General features: G+C 41.8%; 1 protein-coding gene across 1 annotated transcript in view; it reads right to left on the bottom strand.

The window, feature by feature from the left end:
- Positions 1–2050: 2050 nt before the first annotated feature.
- Positions 2051–22158, bottom strand: part of neurl1aa (neuralized E3 ubiquitin protein ligase 1Aa) — a 48070-nt gene continuing 27962 nt past the window's right edge. Inside the window, exons 4-6 of the mRNA XM_051386123.1 lie at positions 17615–18343; positions 6407–6556; positions 2051–5348 (exon numbers count right to left, since the gene is read on the bottom strand). Coding sequence (XP_051242083.1) covers positions 5107–5348; positions 6407–6556; positions 17615–18343 — 1121 coding nt within the window. The 3' untranslated portion in view covers positions 2051–5106. The remainder of the gene's footprint in view (positions 5349–6406; positions 6557–17614; positions 18344–22158) is intronic.

The following is a 22158-nucleotide window of genomic DNA, read 5'->3' as shown; positions in this document are numbered from 1 at the left end:
TTTCACAGCAGCCATTTTGACATGAACTGGTAGGCTGCTGTGCTGTGAATAGGTCTATTAGACAGTACATGAACTGAATGAACAGACAAACAGCAACTCCTTTACGCTGTAGTGCAAGAGTCATACAATAAATACTACTTTGGTAACAGGAAGTATTTTTAACTGACCATGACCTTGGAAACAGCAGTTCATTTCCACTCAAGGTCCACTTACTGACTTGTTCTGTAGCTTTCGACTACCACACAGAAGTCCTGAAAGTGATCAGAGTAATGGAAGGTTTGAACATCTGCACTTGCATGACAACAAAGCAAACTTCAGCTGCTGATGAAGGCCATGTGATACAGCCGAAAGCTCCAGAAATAGCTGGTAAGTGGACCCTGACCCAGTATTTTTATTATTAATTGTGGACAAAATATAACAAACACTAGCCTCTCTATTCAAAATGTTCTAGAAATGCACCTGACCTACAGGAAATGCTCTGTGTTTGTATGTGTGATGCTGAATAGAGAAAGAAATGCTACTTTGACTCAACACTTGCACTGAATTGTCAATCCATTGCATATTGAAAAGTAAAAACTGAAGATAATTAGGAGACCCACAGTGACTTGTGTGACACCTCTGAGTTCACAGAGCCAACAAGCATTTATGAATCTGCAACTTTAGCACGTTAATGAAGGGCCTGGTAGCACTACCGCTCATTAGGAGACAGAGGTTTAACTCACTGCAATCCAGGACCACACCGCTGTATTACAGAGTATTACAGAACACAAAGCAAGCTGTATAAAGCTGGCTTATTATTATTTAAAGATGACTTGATTAGGAGTTGTCCTAGCTGGACCATGATAGGTAAGAGTGCACCTAATCATCACTTGTGTGAGAGAACATTTTCCTTGCAGACGTATTGTTGACAACTTTCAGTTAAAGCTGCACTAATCAATATTTTTACAAGATCAATTGATCAAATGATTATGTGTAATGTGAAAGGGGTCACTCATAGTAACAAACCCACAAATAACTGTCACCCAAATGCTGTTCCCCTCAGGTCTACAGAGCTTTTTAGCATACTGTATGCTACATTCAGCATTTGGCTGCTAATGAGTCGGACATTTAGTGGAGACTAAAACAGAGGGAGAGAGTTAATATTGGTTTTAGTACATACTGTATGTCCTGTAGCGGAGGGTACAGCTGCCCCGGCACATGGGTCGCTACAGTTACAACGGGGCCCACCTTTGGCCTGACTGGACATGCATTTGTATTGTTTAGTTGAATATTTTGAGTAAAGTCAGACCAGCCGAGCTGAATAAAGCAGCTGTGATGATGACGATGGTGGTGGAATACATTAAGACTTGTGTGACAGTGTTGGAGTGTTTGGATATTTCATGCAGGTTACAGTGTACTCATGGATTCACACTGACAGCTGTTGGATGAAAACATTATTGGTAAGTTGTTTCATATTTCTTTTTTGATATGCACCTCATTATAATCTACAGGTCCTTGTCCCCTCTGCATTGAGCCATCAGCTCCATGCCTGTGTATGTCTAATGCTCATGTTGCTCGAGTGTTGGATGTACAAGCAGCAGCTGTTTACTAATGAAACACATCTTTATACAGTGATACTGTGTCAGTGTTAGCATGTAAACACACCATTAAATGTTTCATTTTTACAAAATCATCAAAATATCATCAAATATATCTCAGCTTCTTAGAAAGTGACATGCTTACATGTTAGCCATAACTTTATAAGGTGATCAGTATGGCGTCTACAGCTTGTTGAAGAAAGCGGCCTTCGAGTGGCCAACAAGATAAATGAATGCTGCTTAAGGGACCAGTGTGTAGAATTTAGTTGCATCTAGGGATGTCCATCCACAGCCAGTTTGGTTTGTCCGTTCTGGGCTACTGTAGAAATATGGGGGTTCAACATGGAAGAGGACCTGCTCCCACTGTAGATAAGAATGGCTCATTATAAAGGTAACAAAAACACAATGATTCTCATAGATTTGTGTTATATAGTGATATCTCTGTGAATGTTATTTCAATAATGAAACAATAATTTTTTGCTCAAACACATCTGGAAAGTTTATTAACCACAATCATCCGACTCACACTGAACAGAGCTCACAAACAAACACTTGTTTCAAATGAAAAAGAAAGAAAATACAGGTTTGCAAAAGTACTTCAGCTGCTATGTCACAACAATGGACATATACAGTATATAGCATTTCTAGCCACTGGTTCCAGTCTACATGAACACTAACAGCGTTCCACTCGGATGCTCGCCTACTGTTGGTCCCGATGTTCACGCAGAGAACGGATTACTCATGCATGACAAAAAGTATACTAAGAGCTACAGAAAGAATCTCTAAATGTGCTGCTGTGCGATTGGCTGGACACACAGGAGTCATATCGGTATAGTGGCAATGTATAAGAAAGCAAACACGCAAGAAAAGCAGGTTTAGAAGGAATTAGTCCACACATCGGTGACGGACAAATAAATAGTACATTACAGGATCAGTAACATTCAAAGGAGCCTGCGGAGTATTCTGGAGGCAGAAATAAAACCAAAAATAAAAAATGGCATCACATCATTAATGTGTGTGCAGAATCATTTACAGATGGAAATCCTTAACCAAACTGTAGTTTGTGTTTAGCAATTCATGTGGCCCAAAAACGGATGGATGTAAATGTTAAAAAAGCCCAAATCAATACAGGGTTTTGCACCAAGGGGATTACATTTACACAATGTATTAAAAAAATCAATACATTTTCTATTTGGTCTGAATGTCTGCACAAAATAAAACATGCCATGTTTGAGTCTCTGAGAGCAACGCTGGCCTAAACATTTACAAGATTACAATCAGTAGCTTTATAAAGTGACATTTATCATTACCATACAGTGATGGCTTTCAGACTATATCATGATAAGAGATATAAAACCAGAATGGGCAGAAGGGCTCCCTAACATGGGCTTACACACAAGAAGGTAAATTACAAAAAAGAAGACCTGAAATTCAGGGATTGTAATAAAACCAAGAGTTTATATCTTGCACCCCAAAGCAATGAGGTTCTGATTGTGTACTGCAATATCTCTTATTGCCGCAAGGTACAAGCAACCCTCTATATTCTCACTATTAGAAAACAAGAATAAATTTAGATTCTCATGGTTCTGGATGAACAAGAAAGCAAATATTAGAATCATGATTATCAATCAAAACAAACTTTAAAAAAAGAAAAAAAAACAGACAAAACTTTTTTTTCCTTTGTTTTTTTCAATTCAAACACACCAATAAAAATCATTTATCTCTAAATACATAAGTTAACATTCAAATGTGAATTAACACTTCAAGCAGTAGCGTAATCAAACTGTAATATGGGAGGACGGATGTGTGAAACATCACTGTCGGCATTTGCCAAGAAAGGACAGCTGGCAAATACCATAGCAGCATAGGTTTGAGCCCCATTGGTTGATTATCTACAAAATGAAGTACAATATCGCGTTTAAAAAAACCGCCTCTCAGCTCTGAGTGATGTCCTGTTATAAGCTATGGCTTACTGCTGAGTTGGTGTATTTCCAGCTGAAATTTCTGTGGGGATGCATCAAGACATTTTATACTGCAGTTAGGGCATGGGAAGGAATCATACAAATATTCAAAATACAAGCTTTTTCATAACCCTGCCCTGAACTGATTTCTGTAAAGGATATTTGCTGCTGGTGAAAGACCTGTCACAAGGGTTATTAAACATTTTAATAGTTGAGTATTGGAAATGTCATGGACTTATCTTACAAAAATAAGTTTAAATTTGTGTGCTTTTTCTCCTCTGAGTGAACATTTTGTGACAGTTTGCAGCATCCTTTGGTGATTTGTCAGGGGGTTCTGGGAAAATGGCAGAAAACACAGACTGTGATACATCCGCATGTAACAAATGAACCTGTGGGTTAAGGCAGGAAGCTTTGTTGTATCCGTAGTGGCTTCTGATACCATGGCATCAATCCTTTGACTCTGTGTGTTGTTATGGGAACTATTTTCGAGGACTTGTCAATTCGTCATGAGCTCTCACAGTGTATCAGGCATGGTTGACGGTAACGTTTGGGAAAATAGTTCACATCTTCTTAAAAAAACATTGCCGGCCCTGAGGAGACTTACCGTTTTTGTTCCACTTCCTGTTTCCTTTCACAGATCCAGGAGCTGCTGAGTGTGCTGGACGCAGGTTTGTAGATTGTTTGAACCAATGAATGTCTTCATCATCTCCGTCGGTAACGGGGCATTTCTGAGAGGACGATGCTGACTTCAGTGCAACATACCACATTGCAGAGCAAGCAGCTAGCTAGCACAACAATATACGTAGCTACCACCGACGATTGCAATAGAACTACCATTAAGGTACATTAGATTATACAAGTACAAGAGGTGTTACAATCCTACTTAATATACTCAGCACCGCCTTGCATCTCTAAGCACATCACTCACTGATAATCACCACGACAGTTACAGAAATCCATCACTTCATCATTACGCTGCCCGACTGACTTCTCTTTTTCAATGCTCAGTAACACACAGACACAAGTTGTGACATACTGAGATGATTACCTGCTGTGTGCTTTTTTTACTGACTGGTTAAGTCAGAAGTACGCATCAGGTTGACGGCATATTTCAGAGTTTTCAGTCATCACCAGCTATTATCGAGACATTCAGCCCCAAAGTGACTAATTTGCTTCGGGGCAGAGGGGTTACAGTCCCTAAATCTTACAACATGGCTCCAGAAATGAAAGAATTTTGGAATCGGTTCAGTTTCTCTCCTTTAAAGTCTTCCAAGATCCCAGGAGAGACACTTTGGCTAAGGTTCAACTTCTCAGTGGAACCCCCTGCCACTTCAAGTGCCGCCTCTCCAGGGAGGCTGTGACAGTGACTCTAAAGTGAAAGAGACCTTCCAAGCAAAGCAGTACCGGCTTTGGAAAAGGTCATGCAAGACAACCAACCAACAATAATTGTATGAAAATACCAAATTAAAGTACCAGAGTTCATATTCCCTGAACTTAGACATTTCTTTCCCAGACTCTGGGATTTTGCTCTTCTTAGGGAGGCCGTCCGTCAGTTAGCCGTAGTCTCCTTACGTGCTCCGGTAGGTCTTGATAATGTCTTTGATCTGCCTTCTGCAGATGGGACAGCAGGAGTTGGACATCTTCTTGAGTTTGAGGCCGCAGGTGTAGCACAGACACATGTGTCCACAGGCGTAGATGACCGTGTCCACCATGTTCTCATAACAGATGGAGCACTCGTCGGACAAAGGCCCGCGGCCGGATGGGAACGTAGGTGACTTGGGGAGGCTGACTGGTGAATTTGGGGTTGTTCCTGTGGTGAAATGGAAATAAAATGTTAAGTAAGGAAAGATGGGAAAAGTACAGTGCAGTAAACTTTTACTTTTACACAGCTTGGTGTAAATGTAATGAAATATTGGCGACAAAGAGAAAAAGTGCGGTTATCTCAGCTACTGTAAGAGGGAATATTTAAAGAATGGTGTGTAGTGATTCGAAGCTTCAAACTGGTTCAGCATACTTGGATAGCAACATGTATCTTCACTGTTTAAACACTGAGAAAAAAAAAACATCTTGTAGTGTCCATGTTGTTTCCACCTTATGACTTAAAGCACATGAACACAGTGAAGTTGAAAGAATGACTTCCCAACTCAGGAACCATCCAAGGAGCATCTGAATGCATCATTAGTTACTTAGCTACCTAGCTATATCCATTAAAAATAGCGACAGAAAAATAGTGAAAGAGGGGCGACAAGTGTGGATGAGATTAACGCAGCTTTATGTTATGTTGCAAATCAACTTACAGAATTAACAGCTATTAAATCGCCATTTTTCTTTGCTATGCGAGGAGCATGTTAGATATGTCACTTGTTAGTAGCCTTAACCAGTCTGTAGCAAGTGACATTGCTACTGACCATTCAGCCAACATATAATGTTCAATGCATTTCAGGACGCTTTTACTACATTTAGGATACAAAATAGCTCCCTCCACCCAACAATTAGCTCACATGAAAACGACATCCAGCTGAATGAATTAAGTGAAACCAAATGGCAATTCAGACTGATTAACAGGCTAAAAAAACAACTCTGTGGAGGAAGTTTTGTCTCAGATTTATGTCTTGAACTATCTAAAAAGAAAAGACACTACATCAGTCTCATATTACAGTGCTATATGACATAACAACACATGCTGAACGTTCTCCACATCCAGCTGCAGCTGCAGCAGCGGTGGGACCATGAGGCTCTGGCCATTGTTCCTAACTACTGCAGGATGACATCTGCTCACTATCCCATAATGGCTTCCACTCAGTCCCCTGTGGGGTGATTGATTCTCTGTGCTTCTGTAGTAGTAGCTCTCTATCTGGGTGTACCTACCTCCCGCTGAGCTGCAGTAAGCTGCGGAGCACAGGCCTCCGTTCAGCACTGGATCCGAGCTGCCACTGCCCAGGGCGCTGGGGGTGTGCGGAGAGGAGGAGGGTGAGCTGGGGTTCGACGTGGTCCGCGGATCCCCGAGATGAGTGGAGCCTAGTAGGAGCAGATAAAGGCAGGATGTAGATGTTAGATGTTTATGTTAAATCGGTAATAGACTGGTAGTGTTTTATGACCATCAGAATACAGACTGACAGGATTTAATATACAGTGTATAAGACACAACAGCAATGAGCATAGACAGTAAGGCGGTCTAAGAGAGGTCTAGGGCACTGTAGACCAAATAAGAATAAAAGATCCAAGGTGTGCGCTCTCGTAAAAAGTTAAAAAGGACTTTTAGCGGCTAAAGTGATATAAAGGCACAATACATTACAGCCAGTGAGTCTTATCATAGACTGTTCTTTTCCCCTCCACAGTTTGTTCTTTCTTTCTTTTGTTTCTTCTTTGGTTGACAACAGTACAGACAATGAACTGGAGCAGGATTCACTTTTTTCCGACTATCCAGGCGTAAAATTTACAGTCATACAGAGAGACCACTCCAATTTGTGAGAGCAGTCATTTTAGGTGCGGGCACATATTCATCACTGAAGAGAAGAGCTCTTCCCTCTTTTCTCTTTTGGGAGAGTGTATTTCAAAACAGAGTAGGCCTGCGTCCTCCATTCTTGCCACGTCCTATATTTACACGATGGGCAAACAAATGGGAATTCCAAGAGCAAGTTCAGGGAACACATGTTGAAATGCCAGTGATTCCTAGAAAGACAGGTCGGACTGTTGGAGACATTAACGTAACACAAGCTGAACATGTGCAGTTGGGTTGCTTGTAGTGAGAACCCACAGAGAATTATGACCAGACTCTGCAGTTCTTTTTGCCTCTTTTAGCTCAATGTTTTGGATGTAAATAAACAAATTAGCTCACGCAGCTGTTTTGAGTGAAAAGCTCTGATAAAACCTGTGTACGCTACCTTCCCAGCACCAAACAGCTGTTTATTTAGGGGCTAGCTAGAGAACCAAACAGTCTCTTTTCAACCAGCTAAAATGCGGTTCCAACATCATGTCACAAAATACAATTTGTTTTAAACCATTTTAATAGTTATAGGTTGAGGTATTGATTAGTCATATAAAATGTCAGAAATATTCAAGTATATAGGCTGTGTGCTGCCAACAAGAAGCTTCCAGGACATCATAATAGGAGGGGTGGACACACAGCAAAGAGCCACAGACTGGATTCAAACCCATGGCTGCTGCAGAGGGGACTCAGCTTTACTCCATGGGGCGCCAGCTCCATCAAGTGAGCTATCAGGACATCCTGTCTTAAGCCTTTTTGCCTGGAAGTCTAAGTATACACTATAGGAGTATACTATAAGAAGCAACAAAGCCCATTTTGGTTGGAAGATGTGGTGGGTTAATCATAGGGCCTTCCTCCCGGAGATGGTGGTTTGAGTCTTGTGTAAGGCAATTTTTATTTGTTTTACTGGCTTTCAATTGGGAAATTTGGATGTGGTTTCAGGCTCCAAAGTTAGGCTATTTGCACACTGCAGAAGATGAAAAATGTGAACAATCAGTCTTCAAATAGTCGGTGAAAAAAAAAAAAATCACTTTTAAACCAATTTGGTCTTTTCTTTTCAAGGCCATTAACTCAACGATCAAATAAGTTTCTCCAGAATGACAGCTTGTTCCTTTAATAAAGAGGCCAAAAAAAACAAACAGGCAACAATTAATGCAGCTTTAAAATGTCCATTTTATCCAAAAGGCCAGTATAAGTAATTTAAAAATAAATGACCAGTAAACCAGGTAATAGTTTCCGACAGGCAATGTCTAATGTCACTAATCTTAAGTATGCTCTGTCATTTAAAATAACTGGAATAGTTTAGTATCACAGGTAGTGCAGAGACACCAAAATACCCAACAAATTAATATGCAAATTAGCTGTCTTGCAGAGCAAGCATATAATCATCAACAAAGAATTCCCATCCAATGCTTTGCTGCCTCTCAACGTAAATGCAGATTACTTTAATTACCTTCCCCGCAGCTTGCCGTCAAAAAATAGCAGACCGGCAACTGCATCTGAAATCAGCTGCTGTGTGCACATTACATATTTATCCATCTTATTTCAGGGCCGGATTTTTTTCAAAAAGCATTGCTCTACTGTGGCAGATCTCACTGAGGAACACTTGACAGTGCGTCCGGAAAACCAGATTCATCTGGTGTGGGCGAGTCACTGTCAATACTGACCAATAACATCATGATGACCCCACACTAAGCAATGTCCCAGCAGTCTGCCAGACTGCCTCTCTCTGTCGCCATCTGCACCAGCAGATCAATCCAACTGATGGCCAGGGCCAACAGACAGAGGCTGATTTCACTTTAGGGCCAAGCCAATAATGGGTCATTGAAATTTGGAGAAACTGTCCCATAACTGCAGGTCATGAAAAGCAACAGTGTTTTTGCCAGTTGGTGAGTCGTCAGCAGTCTATATCAGGAGCTGTTTCATGTGGCATTTCAGGGGGTGGGGGGTTCAGTCAAGAATCTCTTTTGTTTGCATACCGGGGGTTGCCCTGGTGCTCTCAAGCCCCTTGGCTCCTCAAAGTGTGCATATGTGTATGACACTGTATGTACAGTGTATGATGTAACGGGTCACCTAGAGCACCATAAGTGAATACATTTTTAGCAGGGGACGCCCCAGGCAGAATTACACTCCTTATCCAGGCAGTATGTGTGAGAGGCTCTGCCATTGTCTATGTATAGATACAAGACAGACCACAAGTAAAAGCATACCGTGGACATAATGCAGGGAAACACCACTGATGGAGTGCCGTTTCATCACAAGCAAAACTCCCAATGTGCTTTCTCTGCTGTAATCTGCCTGGCATTCAAAATGCATTCCAAATGTATCCTGGCTACTTGACAAGACCAAACTTTGTATCATGTTGAATTTTATTTTCTTAGGTAACCTGAACATATTTCTGGCCCAGCTTCTAGGAAAGCAACATTGTGTAACAACCTGAGTTTTACTTTCGTTGCTCTAGCCACTGGATGTATCAAATTAAATGAACACTGTACTCACTACCACGAGATCTTGCAAACTGCCAACCTCTCTGAAAAACAGGTTTAATGGGGCAACAAGTACAAGAGATAGTTTCTGCAGGTTTCAACGGATTAAACGGAAGACTTTTTAAGACCTTTATTAATGAAATTTAAGACCAATTTTCATCTATACTGGCAGAAAAAGTGCTAGGAAGGAGAGTTGGCATTGGTTCTATTAGTTTTGTACTTGTTGCAATATGATCAATACACATTTTTTCCAAAAACACATTTAAATGTGAGAATAAAAATGCAGCTTTATACAAGTAAAGAGCCCCAGACACACAGTCAAACAATCATAGAGGCTGAACTCCAGCTGTTAGTGTAGTAGGTTTGTTTTAGCTGAATCAGGTTTGGCTCCGGTGAATGTTTACAGCACAGTTTGCAATTTCACCACTCACCTATGCACTCTTTTCCAAATAAATGTGACTTACCTGCAGTGTTGACATAGTAAAAATTTAATGTATTACTCATTACTTAAAAAAAAAAGTAATATAAGGGATGAGGATGAGGACAGGCAGTGAGGAATTGGTAATCAACATTTTCTGACATTTTCTGCACCAAACGATTGATCTAGAAAATGATCAACAGATGAATCAATAATAAAAATAATCATTAGTGGCAACCCCTAGTTTTAAACATACATAAATGCGCAACATAAGGGAAATCAAAGCAACTCGAGAGATTATGTGAAGATGTGAACTATATTTGTGTAGAAAGGCTCAGAATCGTTGAGCACTAAATTGCTGTGCTGCCCCTACAAGGTGCTACTGGACCCATCATGTTTCACCCTTCATCGGATTACTCTGGCCTGATCACCCTGCAGCCCTGTAGCTGTAGCTGCTGTAGCAGTGTTTCCCCTGTGGAACTGAATCCTCTTTCCCTCCATGTTCCTCCCCTCCCTCCCTCCCTCCCTCTCTCCCTCCCTCCCTCCCTCTGTCCATCTCTCCCTGTTAATCCTCCTGGCAGGCGGGCGCCTCCCATCCTGGGCAGCTGAAGCAGGATCTGTTGTGCCCAGCCCTGATCCCGCCTGTACGCCACGAGATTAAACCGACCTGTGTGAACAGCTGTGAGAGGCGGGCTGCTTCTCTGTGGCCACATCTCCACTGCTATGCTTCCATCCATCCATCTAATCATCCATCCATCCATCTTTAGCACATACGAGTACATCTATGGAGCGAGCCTCTTCTTTTAAAGCATGGGAGGTATGCAGAGTATGTGACCAGGGAGGTGGGTGGGGCTGGGGCAGAGGAGGACGGAGGACAGCCTTCAGGCTTGTGTGAGTCACAGATTTCGGACACTTTTTACAATGCAACCAGAGGGGAGGGAAGGGGTTAAATCTCCAGGCCTGTTTATAGACTGAAAAAGCAATATAAAGAAAGAAAGGAGAAGAGGGAAAGTACCCTCAAACAGTTTACATTAACATTTCCTTGGTGAAATGCTATCCTCGACACAAGCCATTTCAAAATGGGTGGCTGTTAATTTAATTGCCGAACATCTCTTGTTCTGAGGCACTATCAGGACAAATGTGCACTTAAGCTCGGGTTTTTTTTTTGTGTGTGTTTAGATCGGATGAGAGGAAAGCAGCTCAGAAGGTAGTAGTTCAGGTCATGGCTTACCCTGCTGCATAAAATGTCTCTTTTTTTCTGTGGTGGAGATATTATCTTAACAGACAAAAGATGTTTTGGAGTAAGGACACAGTTGCACATCCCTGAGTTGTTTGTCTCTTTATCAGGTGTAGGGAGGAGCGCGTGCTTCCATACATATGTATGAACGCATGTATACACACCCAGTAATCCATTTTTTAACTAAAAACAAATTGTTGAAACAGATTACATTGAACATTTTAAGTAACACACACTCAATTTTCTAAGTTCAAAAAGATTATTAATGAAGCAGCTTTTACTAGTAATCTTAAGTGACACTAACTTAGTTTCTTAAGTTATAGACACATTCCTGATTAAGTACTTTTTACTATGTAGTTTTTACAGTACAAATAAAAATGACAAAATTAAGTCAGTGTGACTGAAAATTACTAAAGCTACTTATATTATAATGTTTTTTTAATTACAAAATTGAGTTATTCTACTCTTTCTAGTATTACTGTGCATTTGGTAATTATGCTTTACAAGGAACAAGTAATTTTCTGCAATTGCCCTGGTTTTTACCTCTCAGGCCACTGCTCTCTCCTCTGAGCCCAATAGGAAGGCTTGCAGGTATTATGCAGGGCTATAAAGATATTGCAAATGGTTCCACTTCATATGCATAGTCCACCTACAGGTAGTTTATAGTATTTGTAAAATTTTAACAATTTATGAGCTAAGATTAAACAATTCAAGTGTTTCACAGATAAAAGGTTTGGTTAGGTTTAGGCACAAAAACATCTTGGTTTGTTTGGCATGTTAACAAATTTTCACATATACTAAATAGATAATCTGTTCAACATCTACAGACAAACCAAAACAGTTGAAATGTTCCAGATCCATGAACTATTTGTAGGTGGACTATCCAAATAAAGCGTTGCCCTGCAAACTCCTCTGCACGTTTTTTCTGGTTTAAAATTTATTTTTGTTATTGTTTGTAGGTATAGACACTATTGAACATCAGTCAAAAATAAGGCAGTAAAGGACAGAATACAATGTAGCTATCATAAAATATCAGGTAAGGAAAAACTTTTAAGTGGTGTCAGTGCATTAGTAATGCAAACCTGCATGTTCTTATTAGACTATTATTCATTTGAAAACCTGATAATTAACTTCACATTGTGTTGTTTGCTAGATCACTATAAATAAGTAGTGATATAATAGTGAATATAGTGAATAAGTCCCCCCACTTCTGAAACCTGCCTGTTTCATACATGCACAGGAAGTTAAGTGGAGCATGCACAGAAGAGAGAACAGGGCAATTATTGGAATAGCACACAGTGCTATAGGATCACGTCATAGTATGCTGCCCTTTATACTTAATTATAGATGATAAATGAGCCTGTTGGTGTCTATATATCAATGTGTATGCATTCGTGTGAATGTCAGTGTGTTTGTGTGTCAGACACTGCTGAAGGGGCACATGTGTGATAATTGGGGGGATTGAAACAAAGAGGTGGGGATGGCACAAAAATGATGAGGAAAACAAAAACAAAACTGAGAGAAGAGAAGAGCAGAGAGGAGAAGAGCAGAAGACACCAGCTGACAGAAGCTGAGAAGAGGAGGAGAGAGGAGCGTGGCAGCTGCAGTGTATGAGGATGTGGGTGGTGAGACGTTTCACTTGAGCATGAGCGCTCTGACATTTTAATGGAATCTATAATACATGCGAAGTGGGTCACTGAATGGGTGTCCTATTTCCACGCCACGAGGCACAAGGTCCCCTCAATATCTCTCTCTCTCTCTCTCTCTCAAAGTTCAACTGTCAGCTGGTCTGGTTTCAGATTTTTTTGGTATAATCGTACTAATAAGAGATATTTGGACAATAGAAACTGTGGTACTGTGGTGACATGTAGTCTATGAGTTGTTGTCTCCCAGTGGGTGAAACTTAAGGTGACATGTCTTGGGATGGAGAGCTTAGAAAACACACAGTCTGTCAGTTTTTATGTATGTCAGACTAAACCACCCACATGCATTTCTGGCACCGGTGTGGCTCCAGGGATGGCAGCTGGTCATTGGGTCAGTCTGTTAGACCAACACTTTGCTTTAGAGAGAAATACTACTGTATATCTCATACTAATAAACTAACCACCATTGTCCTGCCTGTTTCACCTACATTTAGATAGATTGATGCTAATATAGCATGCTAGTTACACTAACACTAACTAACGAAATGAATGTGAACCTGTTAACAAGATAGCATGCTAAAGGCTAGCATGTTAATATCCGATGGTTAACATGCACACTAAGGTTACCACGATAGGTCATGTTAGCACTCAGCTCAAAGCACAGCTGAGCCCAAGTACAGCTGAGGCTGAAAAGTACATCTTAAATTTATTTCGGTTGAGCTTAAATTCTGACCATATAAAATTGATTTTTAAGTTAGGTAAAAACATGGTCTTAGTTTCACTTTTACTCATCCATCCAATTTTGCTCACTTGTGTGTAATGGACATTAAAAAGGACCAGTGTGTAGGATTTAGTGGCAGGGTTCCCAAAAACATGAGGTGCTCTATCTAGACCTAGTGTTTAATTTGTCCATTTTGGGCTACTGTAGATGTGGCGGTTCAGCGTGGTGGCTTCTGTAGAACAGGACCCACTCCCTATGTCATTCTAAGGTAACGAAAACACAACAATTCTTATTTTCAGGTGATTATACACTAATAAAAACATACCTATGAATATTCCATTTCTGACAATAGATCCTCCTAAATGTTACACACTGGACCTTTAATGCCTCACAGCTGGTGATTTCTTGTTCAGAATCTAAATTAAAAAGGTACCCTGTGGAGATTTTGACCACTAGTAGTGCTATGGAGCAATGTCCATGAGGACACACATGAGGACACACATGAGGACACACATGCACCCAACCCAAGCAAAATGCTAACAAAGGCTACACGGCTATACACAATGTATTGTTAGGTATGTATATCTATATATACGTATAAATGTATGTATGTTGTACATAATTCATTTCTTCAATAGATTTAAAACAGAATGAAACTTTAATTTAAAGATGATAAAATAAGAATTACTTCCCATGCCATTACTACTAATAGAACTAATGTAGTATCGATTTCATCCGCCATCATTACCCTGTCCGAGCACTCTTGGCTGACCTGTGCTTCCCTGATGCATCTGTTTGAGTATGCCTGTTCCTATTAGAAAGGTCCATTACTTCATGCTTTGTTTGAAGTGAGAGGCCTCTGTGATGACTGCTTTATCTTGCCATCCTGAAGAGCAGGAGTCCACTGGGACTGCCAGGCTTTCAAGTTTAACATCCCTCACCTCGAGCAGAAGACAAGGCTCGAATTCAGCTCAACTGAAAACTAAATTGCTCTCCAGTCAACATAAAGCAGGAGATCAAGAGTTGCAAGAGCAAGATAAAAGATGCTTCCTAATTCAAAGCAGCTGGAATGTAAAGATGATTCACACCTCAGTGGGAATTCCAAGATCTGCTCTGATAAGGAGATGTGCCTCAGATCGCTCTCATTGTTCTGCTATTCCTGTTTTGTTGCACTGCCAAGGCTCTCTGGTTTCACTAAACGACTGTTAGAAATGCACATCGAAAAACCAGGTGGTCTGCTATGCACAGTTGCCACGCCAAAATGTAATTTAACAGTTAAGTAGGTGTGACCTCTGTGATAAAACAGGATCTAGCAAAAGTGCTTACTAAATATAAAGACATCTCTCTAAAAGCAGTACGGTTTGATTTTTGTAAGCTGAAGAGGAAACTGAAACAAAGTATGAAATTCTGATATTTTGGTATTCGCTAATATTCTCTCTCGACACACCCATGCTACTGTATATTGAAGCTGACTGTGATTTGTATTGACGTGGCTGTCAGGGTTACTTTGCTGTCAGTTGGTGTTAAGTGGGTCAAGCTTACAGGACAGCATTAGACCGTAGTGAATGTAGTGAATCCTCTTGTGTAACTTGCAAGAGCCAGCTTTAAAGCTGCAGTGTGGAACTTTTGTCTCCCCCTCTGGAAGTGAGAGTAATTACACAAAAAGACAGAGTCAGCCACAGTGTATCAGTACAAAAAAAACCGATATAATAAAATTAAACTATGAAATACGGCCTTTTTGGCTGGTTGCAAGGGTTGGCAAGCTAACCGATCACTCTGTGGACGGACTGAGACCCTTTAAAACGCTTGCATTGCTGGTTGATGTAAAAAGGTATAAAAACTGGTGCTTCAGTGCGGGACCCAAGACCCAAGATTTAAAAAATGTGTATTCTGCGAAATACAGAGAGCTGTACCTGGTGGTGATATGCCTGATCAGCCGTGTGTGAACTTGTTTGGAGAGGGCTTGAATGTAACGTACCTTCAGGTTCCGCACTCCAGCTTTAAAATCCTGTAAAACTGCCTTTCAATACTTCTGATGAGAGAAACGTTTAAGCCATAACTTCAGTCTCTCTCTTGCATGTCTACTTAAAGCTCATGTCGTTCCTCTCTGACATCTTTTAACCTCGGCTTCCTTTTTCCGCTCCTGTCACTGAAGTAAAGCAGGATGTATTTATAGATGCCTTTTCCTCCACAGACAAACACTTGTGACACCTTTGAAAGGCCGGCGCTGTTTCGTTATGCCTCTTAAGAGCCGCATTAATGGGAGACAGCATCCATCGCCGCACGTGGCAATTTACATTACACAGCTGACAAAGATGTGGCCTTTTTACTGTCAACTCTCTGCTCTAACTGGGTGAGTTGGTAACACAAAAATATAGTGTTGTTGGAAATTATGATTTTTATGTGTAAATTTGCTGTCGTTTAAAACGGATTTCGCTGACTTTTTTTGGCAGATGTGAGAACAAATGCCATTAAGAGTGGCATACATAAAGATAGCCTATTGCAGAGCTGTCTCCTACCTTTCACAGTCTTGAAAGCAGCCCCCCCCCCCCTCCCCTCTACAGCTGCCTGCACACTGTGGGAAGGCAATATGCTTGGCAGGGTGAAACGAAGTGCCGGGCTCTCACACCTTCCCTGCTCCCCCTGTCATTATCAGCATTTAGAAAGGGTAAACAAACCTCAGGTGTCCCGGCGCACCACTGGCAGGCAAAGTGTCCACCCTGCTGAGACATCTTGTCGTCCCCGCTGCGCACAGGTCACAGCCCTCTCTTCCCACAGCCTCTCTCCACCTCCGTTCGCTCGCTTCCTGTTTTTCACTCTCCCGGGTCGTGACAGAGCATCTACTTTTCTCGCTAATCCCATGAATGTGTACGGACGCTTCCTGTCTCAAGACATCTGCTGAGTGACAAACAAAGTGACAAACCGCTTCCCTAACTCTTGACCCTTTGGTGCTGGTTGTGACCTGAGCTATAATTTCCAAACGTGGAGAAGTGGTTTGCCCCCATTGGCATACTGTCAGAGCAATCAGCGCTTCACACAAATAGATTTCAACCTCGGGGAGTGAGTGAATTAAACACGGAGCTCCGAGGTCTCACTAGCGGCATGCCCAGCCAAATGAAGATCAATATCCTGATCTGTAAGTTTCTGACCCGGGACACATCACTGGGCTAAAAGGATGGTTGTTTCCACCATAAATTACTCTTTCAAGTGGGATTATTCACAAGATAAAGCATGCGGTCAACGAATAAAGGGTGCCCATTACTCCACTAACAGGAGATGGATGAGATAATGTTAACACTTGATGAAACATGAGTTGAAGTTTTAGAGTGTCAGACATTTGTCGTCAGGCTGTTCCACCTCATGCTGTGTTTATAGATGAATTCCTTCATTTAGATTTCATTTTAATTGCACCTACACAGTTTGGTGCCTCTTTAAACCATTCCCCCTCAACACTGACATACTGATACAGTGCTGTTACCACTCCAGAGTTTAGACTGGCACTCAGATCAGTTTACCCGTTATAAAGAATACCACTTATCCTGTGGAAACGGTTGTATGATGTCTTCTGTGACTCTTGAAGAGCTTTCTGAAGGAAGCTGGCAGTTTATAAATCCTATAACAATGTATGTCGGCTGATAACATAAATAATGATCAAATCGTGAATTGATAGGGTTAGTTAGTTTTTTGCTTTCATTGTGACCATATGCATACTGGGTAACCTTGTCAGTGCTCTCTGGAGGACCTTCTGTACTGCAATTTCTTGTTATTTGTCATCCAACATATATGTAGATATAAGCATTAAGCCTATATCGACAGATATATCTGTCTAGCTCTAACAGAAAGCCTGATAAAGTGAGGGCATGGAGTTATAAAAGCCAACAGAGGCTATTGGTTGCATTATGGAAGGTCTAGGATCCAGCATTTTTGGACCAGACCTTTTCAGTCCCCTGACTGTATGGAAGTACAACACTAAATTGAGTACTTTCAAATGATTTTTGTATTAATTATTATTATTATTATTATTATTATTATTATTATTACTTACCCCTAATATCTAATGTAACTTCATGCTGTGTTTACTTACCCAGAATCCTCAGCTGAGTCACAGCCCCATGCAGACCAAAGAACATCCAGAGTGGGCGGGAGTTGTCCACACACACCTGCATGCCCACATTGGTGCCGTTGTGGCTGAGGATGACCTCTCCTTCCTGGTTGACCAAGAAGCCCAGGATGTCACTGCTTTGGAGGGGCGTCGGCACCCGACACACTGCCCAAAACTCCTTCCTATCCACCAGAGCCTCCGGATTGTAGGGCAGGTCGCTGGGACGTAGCACGGCTGGGTCACAGGACGTCACCCCGTAGGACAATGAGCCCGAGCGTGCCGGGCTGGACTTGGTGACTTTGATAAAGACGGTCTCTCCGGTGCGCAGGGGCCGGTTGGTGAAGACTAGAGTGCGTTCCTCTCGTGCATGCTCAGATCGTGCCACTGTCTGCTCGTCCAGCGTCTTAATGTGGGCGCCGCGCAGCTGGTGGAAGTGGAGGTCGCTCTCCAGGGCGGACGGCAGCAGGGAGGACTGCTGGGAGTTGAGGGAGTTCTGTGGTATGGGGCAGGCGGAGGAGGAGGAGGCCGAGGCAAGGTGGAGGGTGTGGCGGTGGGAGTGAGCGTGGGCGGGGTGCCCATCCTCCTGCTGCAGGTTGAGGTCGCACAGGCTGACGGACAGGCGGGAGTCATCAGCTTCCCGCCGCAGGGAGGAGGAGCGCACTGTGGTGAAGGAGCGTGGGCGGAGGCAGTCGGGAGGAACAATCTCGCTGTCTGGAAGGGGAGGGGGAGAGAAGGAGGAAGCGGGATTGAGACGGAGAAAGAACAGCGGTTAATAACGGTCTTACTGTGTTTTGCTTTGATTAGCAATTTGCCTGAGGCCTGTGGCGATGAAGTTTGCAGTCAGCTGAATCCCAATTGTAAGCGTACAGTTCTAAGAAGGGCTGAATCTGCAGCTAGTCTGACAACAAGATAATGATAAAAAAGAGAGAGCAATTTAACTTCAGTTGCACAAGTTGAATACAATGTTGGATAGTTCTAATTACTCAAAGCTGCGGCAAATGAGAGTGTCAGGAAGTGTGTTCAAAGATAAAGAAATGAAAGAAAGTAGTCGGTGGCTCCTATATCTGCATGGAGCTGAATCATCTAGTTTTATACAAGAAAATGCGGCACGGTGTCAGTTAGCAAGGAACAAATTACTTTGCTGAAACAAAATTGAACACATGCGTGGGTGTGTGCGTGTGTTTATGTGAGTATGTGTTGGTTGCATTCCTCGCAATCCATAGTACGGTATCACTCCACAGAGAGCCATTAATATCAGCCAATACATGTCTCTAATAGCAGGAGAGGTGGTCACATGCACACAAATACACACACACAGATGACTCCACCTCTGATAAGCTGCCCTCAGGTTGCTTACCATCTCATCCTACGCCTCAGCACAGCTGCTCAAAATAACACCTCTAAATGTGCCCCTCCCTCTGGTGGTAAGGGTAAAATTAGCCCAGAGTCCTGAGAGAGACCCCTGTTACTCTGAGTGGGCTGTCCGGGTTTGTGTGCACATGTATATTTGTAGGACTGACAGACGGAGGAAACAAGAGATAGAGAAGAAAGAAAATAACCCCCACACACACATATGGGAGATTATGGAGATACTGAGAGACCCTCCTCAGCCAAAGTGTGGAGGAGAGCAACTGAGACAAAAAAAAGGGGTGGGGGGATGGGGGAGAGGACGGAAGATGAAAGACAGCGACCAGCCGCTGACTGTCTCTGGAGAGTCTCTCCAGTCCTGGTCAGCTCCGGGACCCTCTATCTGACCCGGACCTGAGAGCCTGACTCCAGATAAACCTCTTAGCCTCAATTACCAGGGCTGTGGGACAGGGCTGCCCACCACTGACTGTAAACTGTAGCAGTGAAAACAGAAGAGCTGAGCCTCTTATGATGCCCTCCCACAGCTGAAAGGGGTACAGGCCAAAGGAAGACAGATTCATGACAGCCCTAAAGAAAGCAGACTGACACAGGCTGACCCAGGAACTGTTTGCAGTTTGTTTCTAAATCTTGTTTCAACTTTATCTAGTTGCTAATTAATTACAGCAAGTGGTAAACATTTGGAAAAGAAAAGAATTGCAGTGGACTGCGGTGAGATTATCAAGGCAATGAGTACACAAGTACAATATGGGAAGAAGTTAAATACAGTGATGTTGGGTTAACAGAGTTTATCTTATTTACACACTGCTGTCTGTGAAGATTACAGACTGCAGGACTGGGACGTTTTTTTGTTTTTCTCTACTAGTGTCGATACTAGAGTGGATGCAAGGGATGAACTGTTGCCAAGGATAGAAAACTATGGAAGGTTGCCTCATGCCCTACAAGGAACGAAGAGGATTCATTAAGCAAATGTCAATGCAATTCCTGTTTTTCAGTACCAAAACTGTACTGTTTTTGACGCCTTCAGTTCAATACCTTTTTTGGGTAAGAAAAGAAGTTCTGAAATGATAAAAGGTCCAGTGTGTAACATTTATGAGGCTCTATTGGCAGAAACGGAATACAATATTCATAGGTATGTTTTCAGTAGTGCTGCCAGTTAAACGCGTTATTAACGGCGTTAACGCAAACCCATTTTAGCGGCGTCAATTTTTTTATCGTGAGATTAACGTTCATTTTGGCCTAGCACACTTTGTAGTTTTTTCACATGCTGTTGCAACAACTAGTAACTTTAGAAAAACTACAACACCACACCGGATCTAGCTAGAGTTGAAACAAAACAAGTCACGCCGCACACACTTGTTTAAGAGTAGTAGACGTTTAGACCATTCTGAATGGAAAGTTTACTTTTAAAAAGTTGCCAAATGGTTCCATTGACAAGACCAAAGTGATCTGTGTGTTTTGTCGTTGTGAACTGAGCTATCATCGCAGCACGTCCAGTCTGAAATACCACTTGATGGCCAAGCACACAGCTGATGCGAATTCTCCGCCCCCTCGTCAAAGCCAGGCGACAATGGATGATTTTTCAATAAAAACAACATTTGCACAAAGCAAGCCGAACCACTTTTCCATGTTGATAAGAGCATTACAATGAGAAAAAATAATGGGACAAAAAGAAATCAAAGGACAAAGGTGATTAAATATTTTAATCGTTTGACAGCACTAGTTTTCAGTAGTGTATAATGACCTGAATATAGGAATCTTTGTGTTTTTGTTACCATAGAATGAGTTCTTTTTATCTACAGAGGGAGTGGGTCCTCTTCTATGAAGGCTGCCATGTTTCCAAATAGTCCAGAACGGACAAACCAGGGCCAGTGTTCTACATAGGAGCATCTGTATTTTTTGGTGCATTGCGAGGCCACCACAGTTTCTCCTTTGTGCTTGGAATCGATCTGCAATTACACTGCTTTAAATGTTGTCTAAACACAAGCATGTTTCTTATTTGCTGCAATATAATGTCTAAAATTAGTCTTAAATTGGCATTTAAAAAATAAATAAAAAATAAAAAAATAAAATGAAATAAAATGAAATAACAAAAGCTACAATTGTGACCCAACATTCCAGGGTAGCTTTTGGACAGTTTAGTCACTTTGGGTGTCCAGGATTTCAGAAGTTCCCATTAATTCTTTGCATAGACAACTGGCAGTTAGGGCACTTCCTAGGCTTAACAGGACATAAAATCAAATCAAATAAATATGAGCCACTGCACCAGGAACGATTTGAAGAGTCAAAGCTTTAGTACAAACTTGTGTACCTAAAACAGAAGGAGAACAGTCAACCACAACTCAGATGCATTTCGGTAAGAAACAACCAATCAATGAGGGTAAAATTCAGTAATAAGTGCTGCTAATGGCGACCAAAACCTACAGGTTACACTTTGCTGAAAGCTGATAACACGTAAAGACAGTGTCAATCTTGAAGATTTTCATTTACAGGAAATTAATGTCCATCTGTATTGCTGAATTTGGTAACACAATGCTGATTAAGCCTATGGCCCACTGATCAAAGTATTACGAACGTCTGTGGCGACATTCCTTTTTTTTTTTTTAGTTATTTTTTTGGCCTTTTATTGCATTTATTTGATAGATACAGCTGAAGATAGACAGGAAAGGGCCGCAGGTTGGATTCGAACCCTGGGCCGCTGCAGCAAGGACTCAGTACATGGGTCGCCAGCTCTAACCACTGAGCTAACCGGGCAGCCTGTGGTGACATTCCTAAAAAATGCTACGCCCCAGTTTTGCTCCATAGTATACAGAAAAAAAATGCACACAATCCTAAAAAATTGAATCTCATGTTTCAACACCAGGCTGCTTAACTCTAAGCACAGTCCCATTGTTTTCACTCAATTAAAGTTTAAAGACCTGTAGCATTTGTTGGGGGAATGTTGCCACAGACACCCAGTTCATAATACTTTGGGAGCCGCAGTATCAAAGATTATCAAAGTGCATTTTGACACAACATCCAATCACTGAGCTTAAAATTCTGTTACATGTGCCACTAATGGCCCGTAGATGACACTTTTAAGAAACCCTTTTTGGATTATGGGTCACTTTTGGGTGAATTAGGCAACTGTGGCAAAGCCTTTTGGTCCCTACGGCAACAAC

This window comes from Dicentrarchus labrax, unplaced genomic scaffold, assembly GCF_905237075.1.
Source record: "Dicentrarchus labrax unplaced genomic scaffold, dlabrax2021, whole genome shotgun sequence".
Classification (NCBI taxonomy): domain Eukaryota; kingdom Metazoa; phylum Chordata; class Actinopteri; family Moronidae; genus Dicentrarchus; species Dicentrarchus labrax.
Note: the sequence above shows the minus strand (reverse complement) of the source record. Positions and strands in the feature narration are given on the sequence as shown.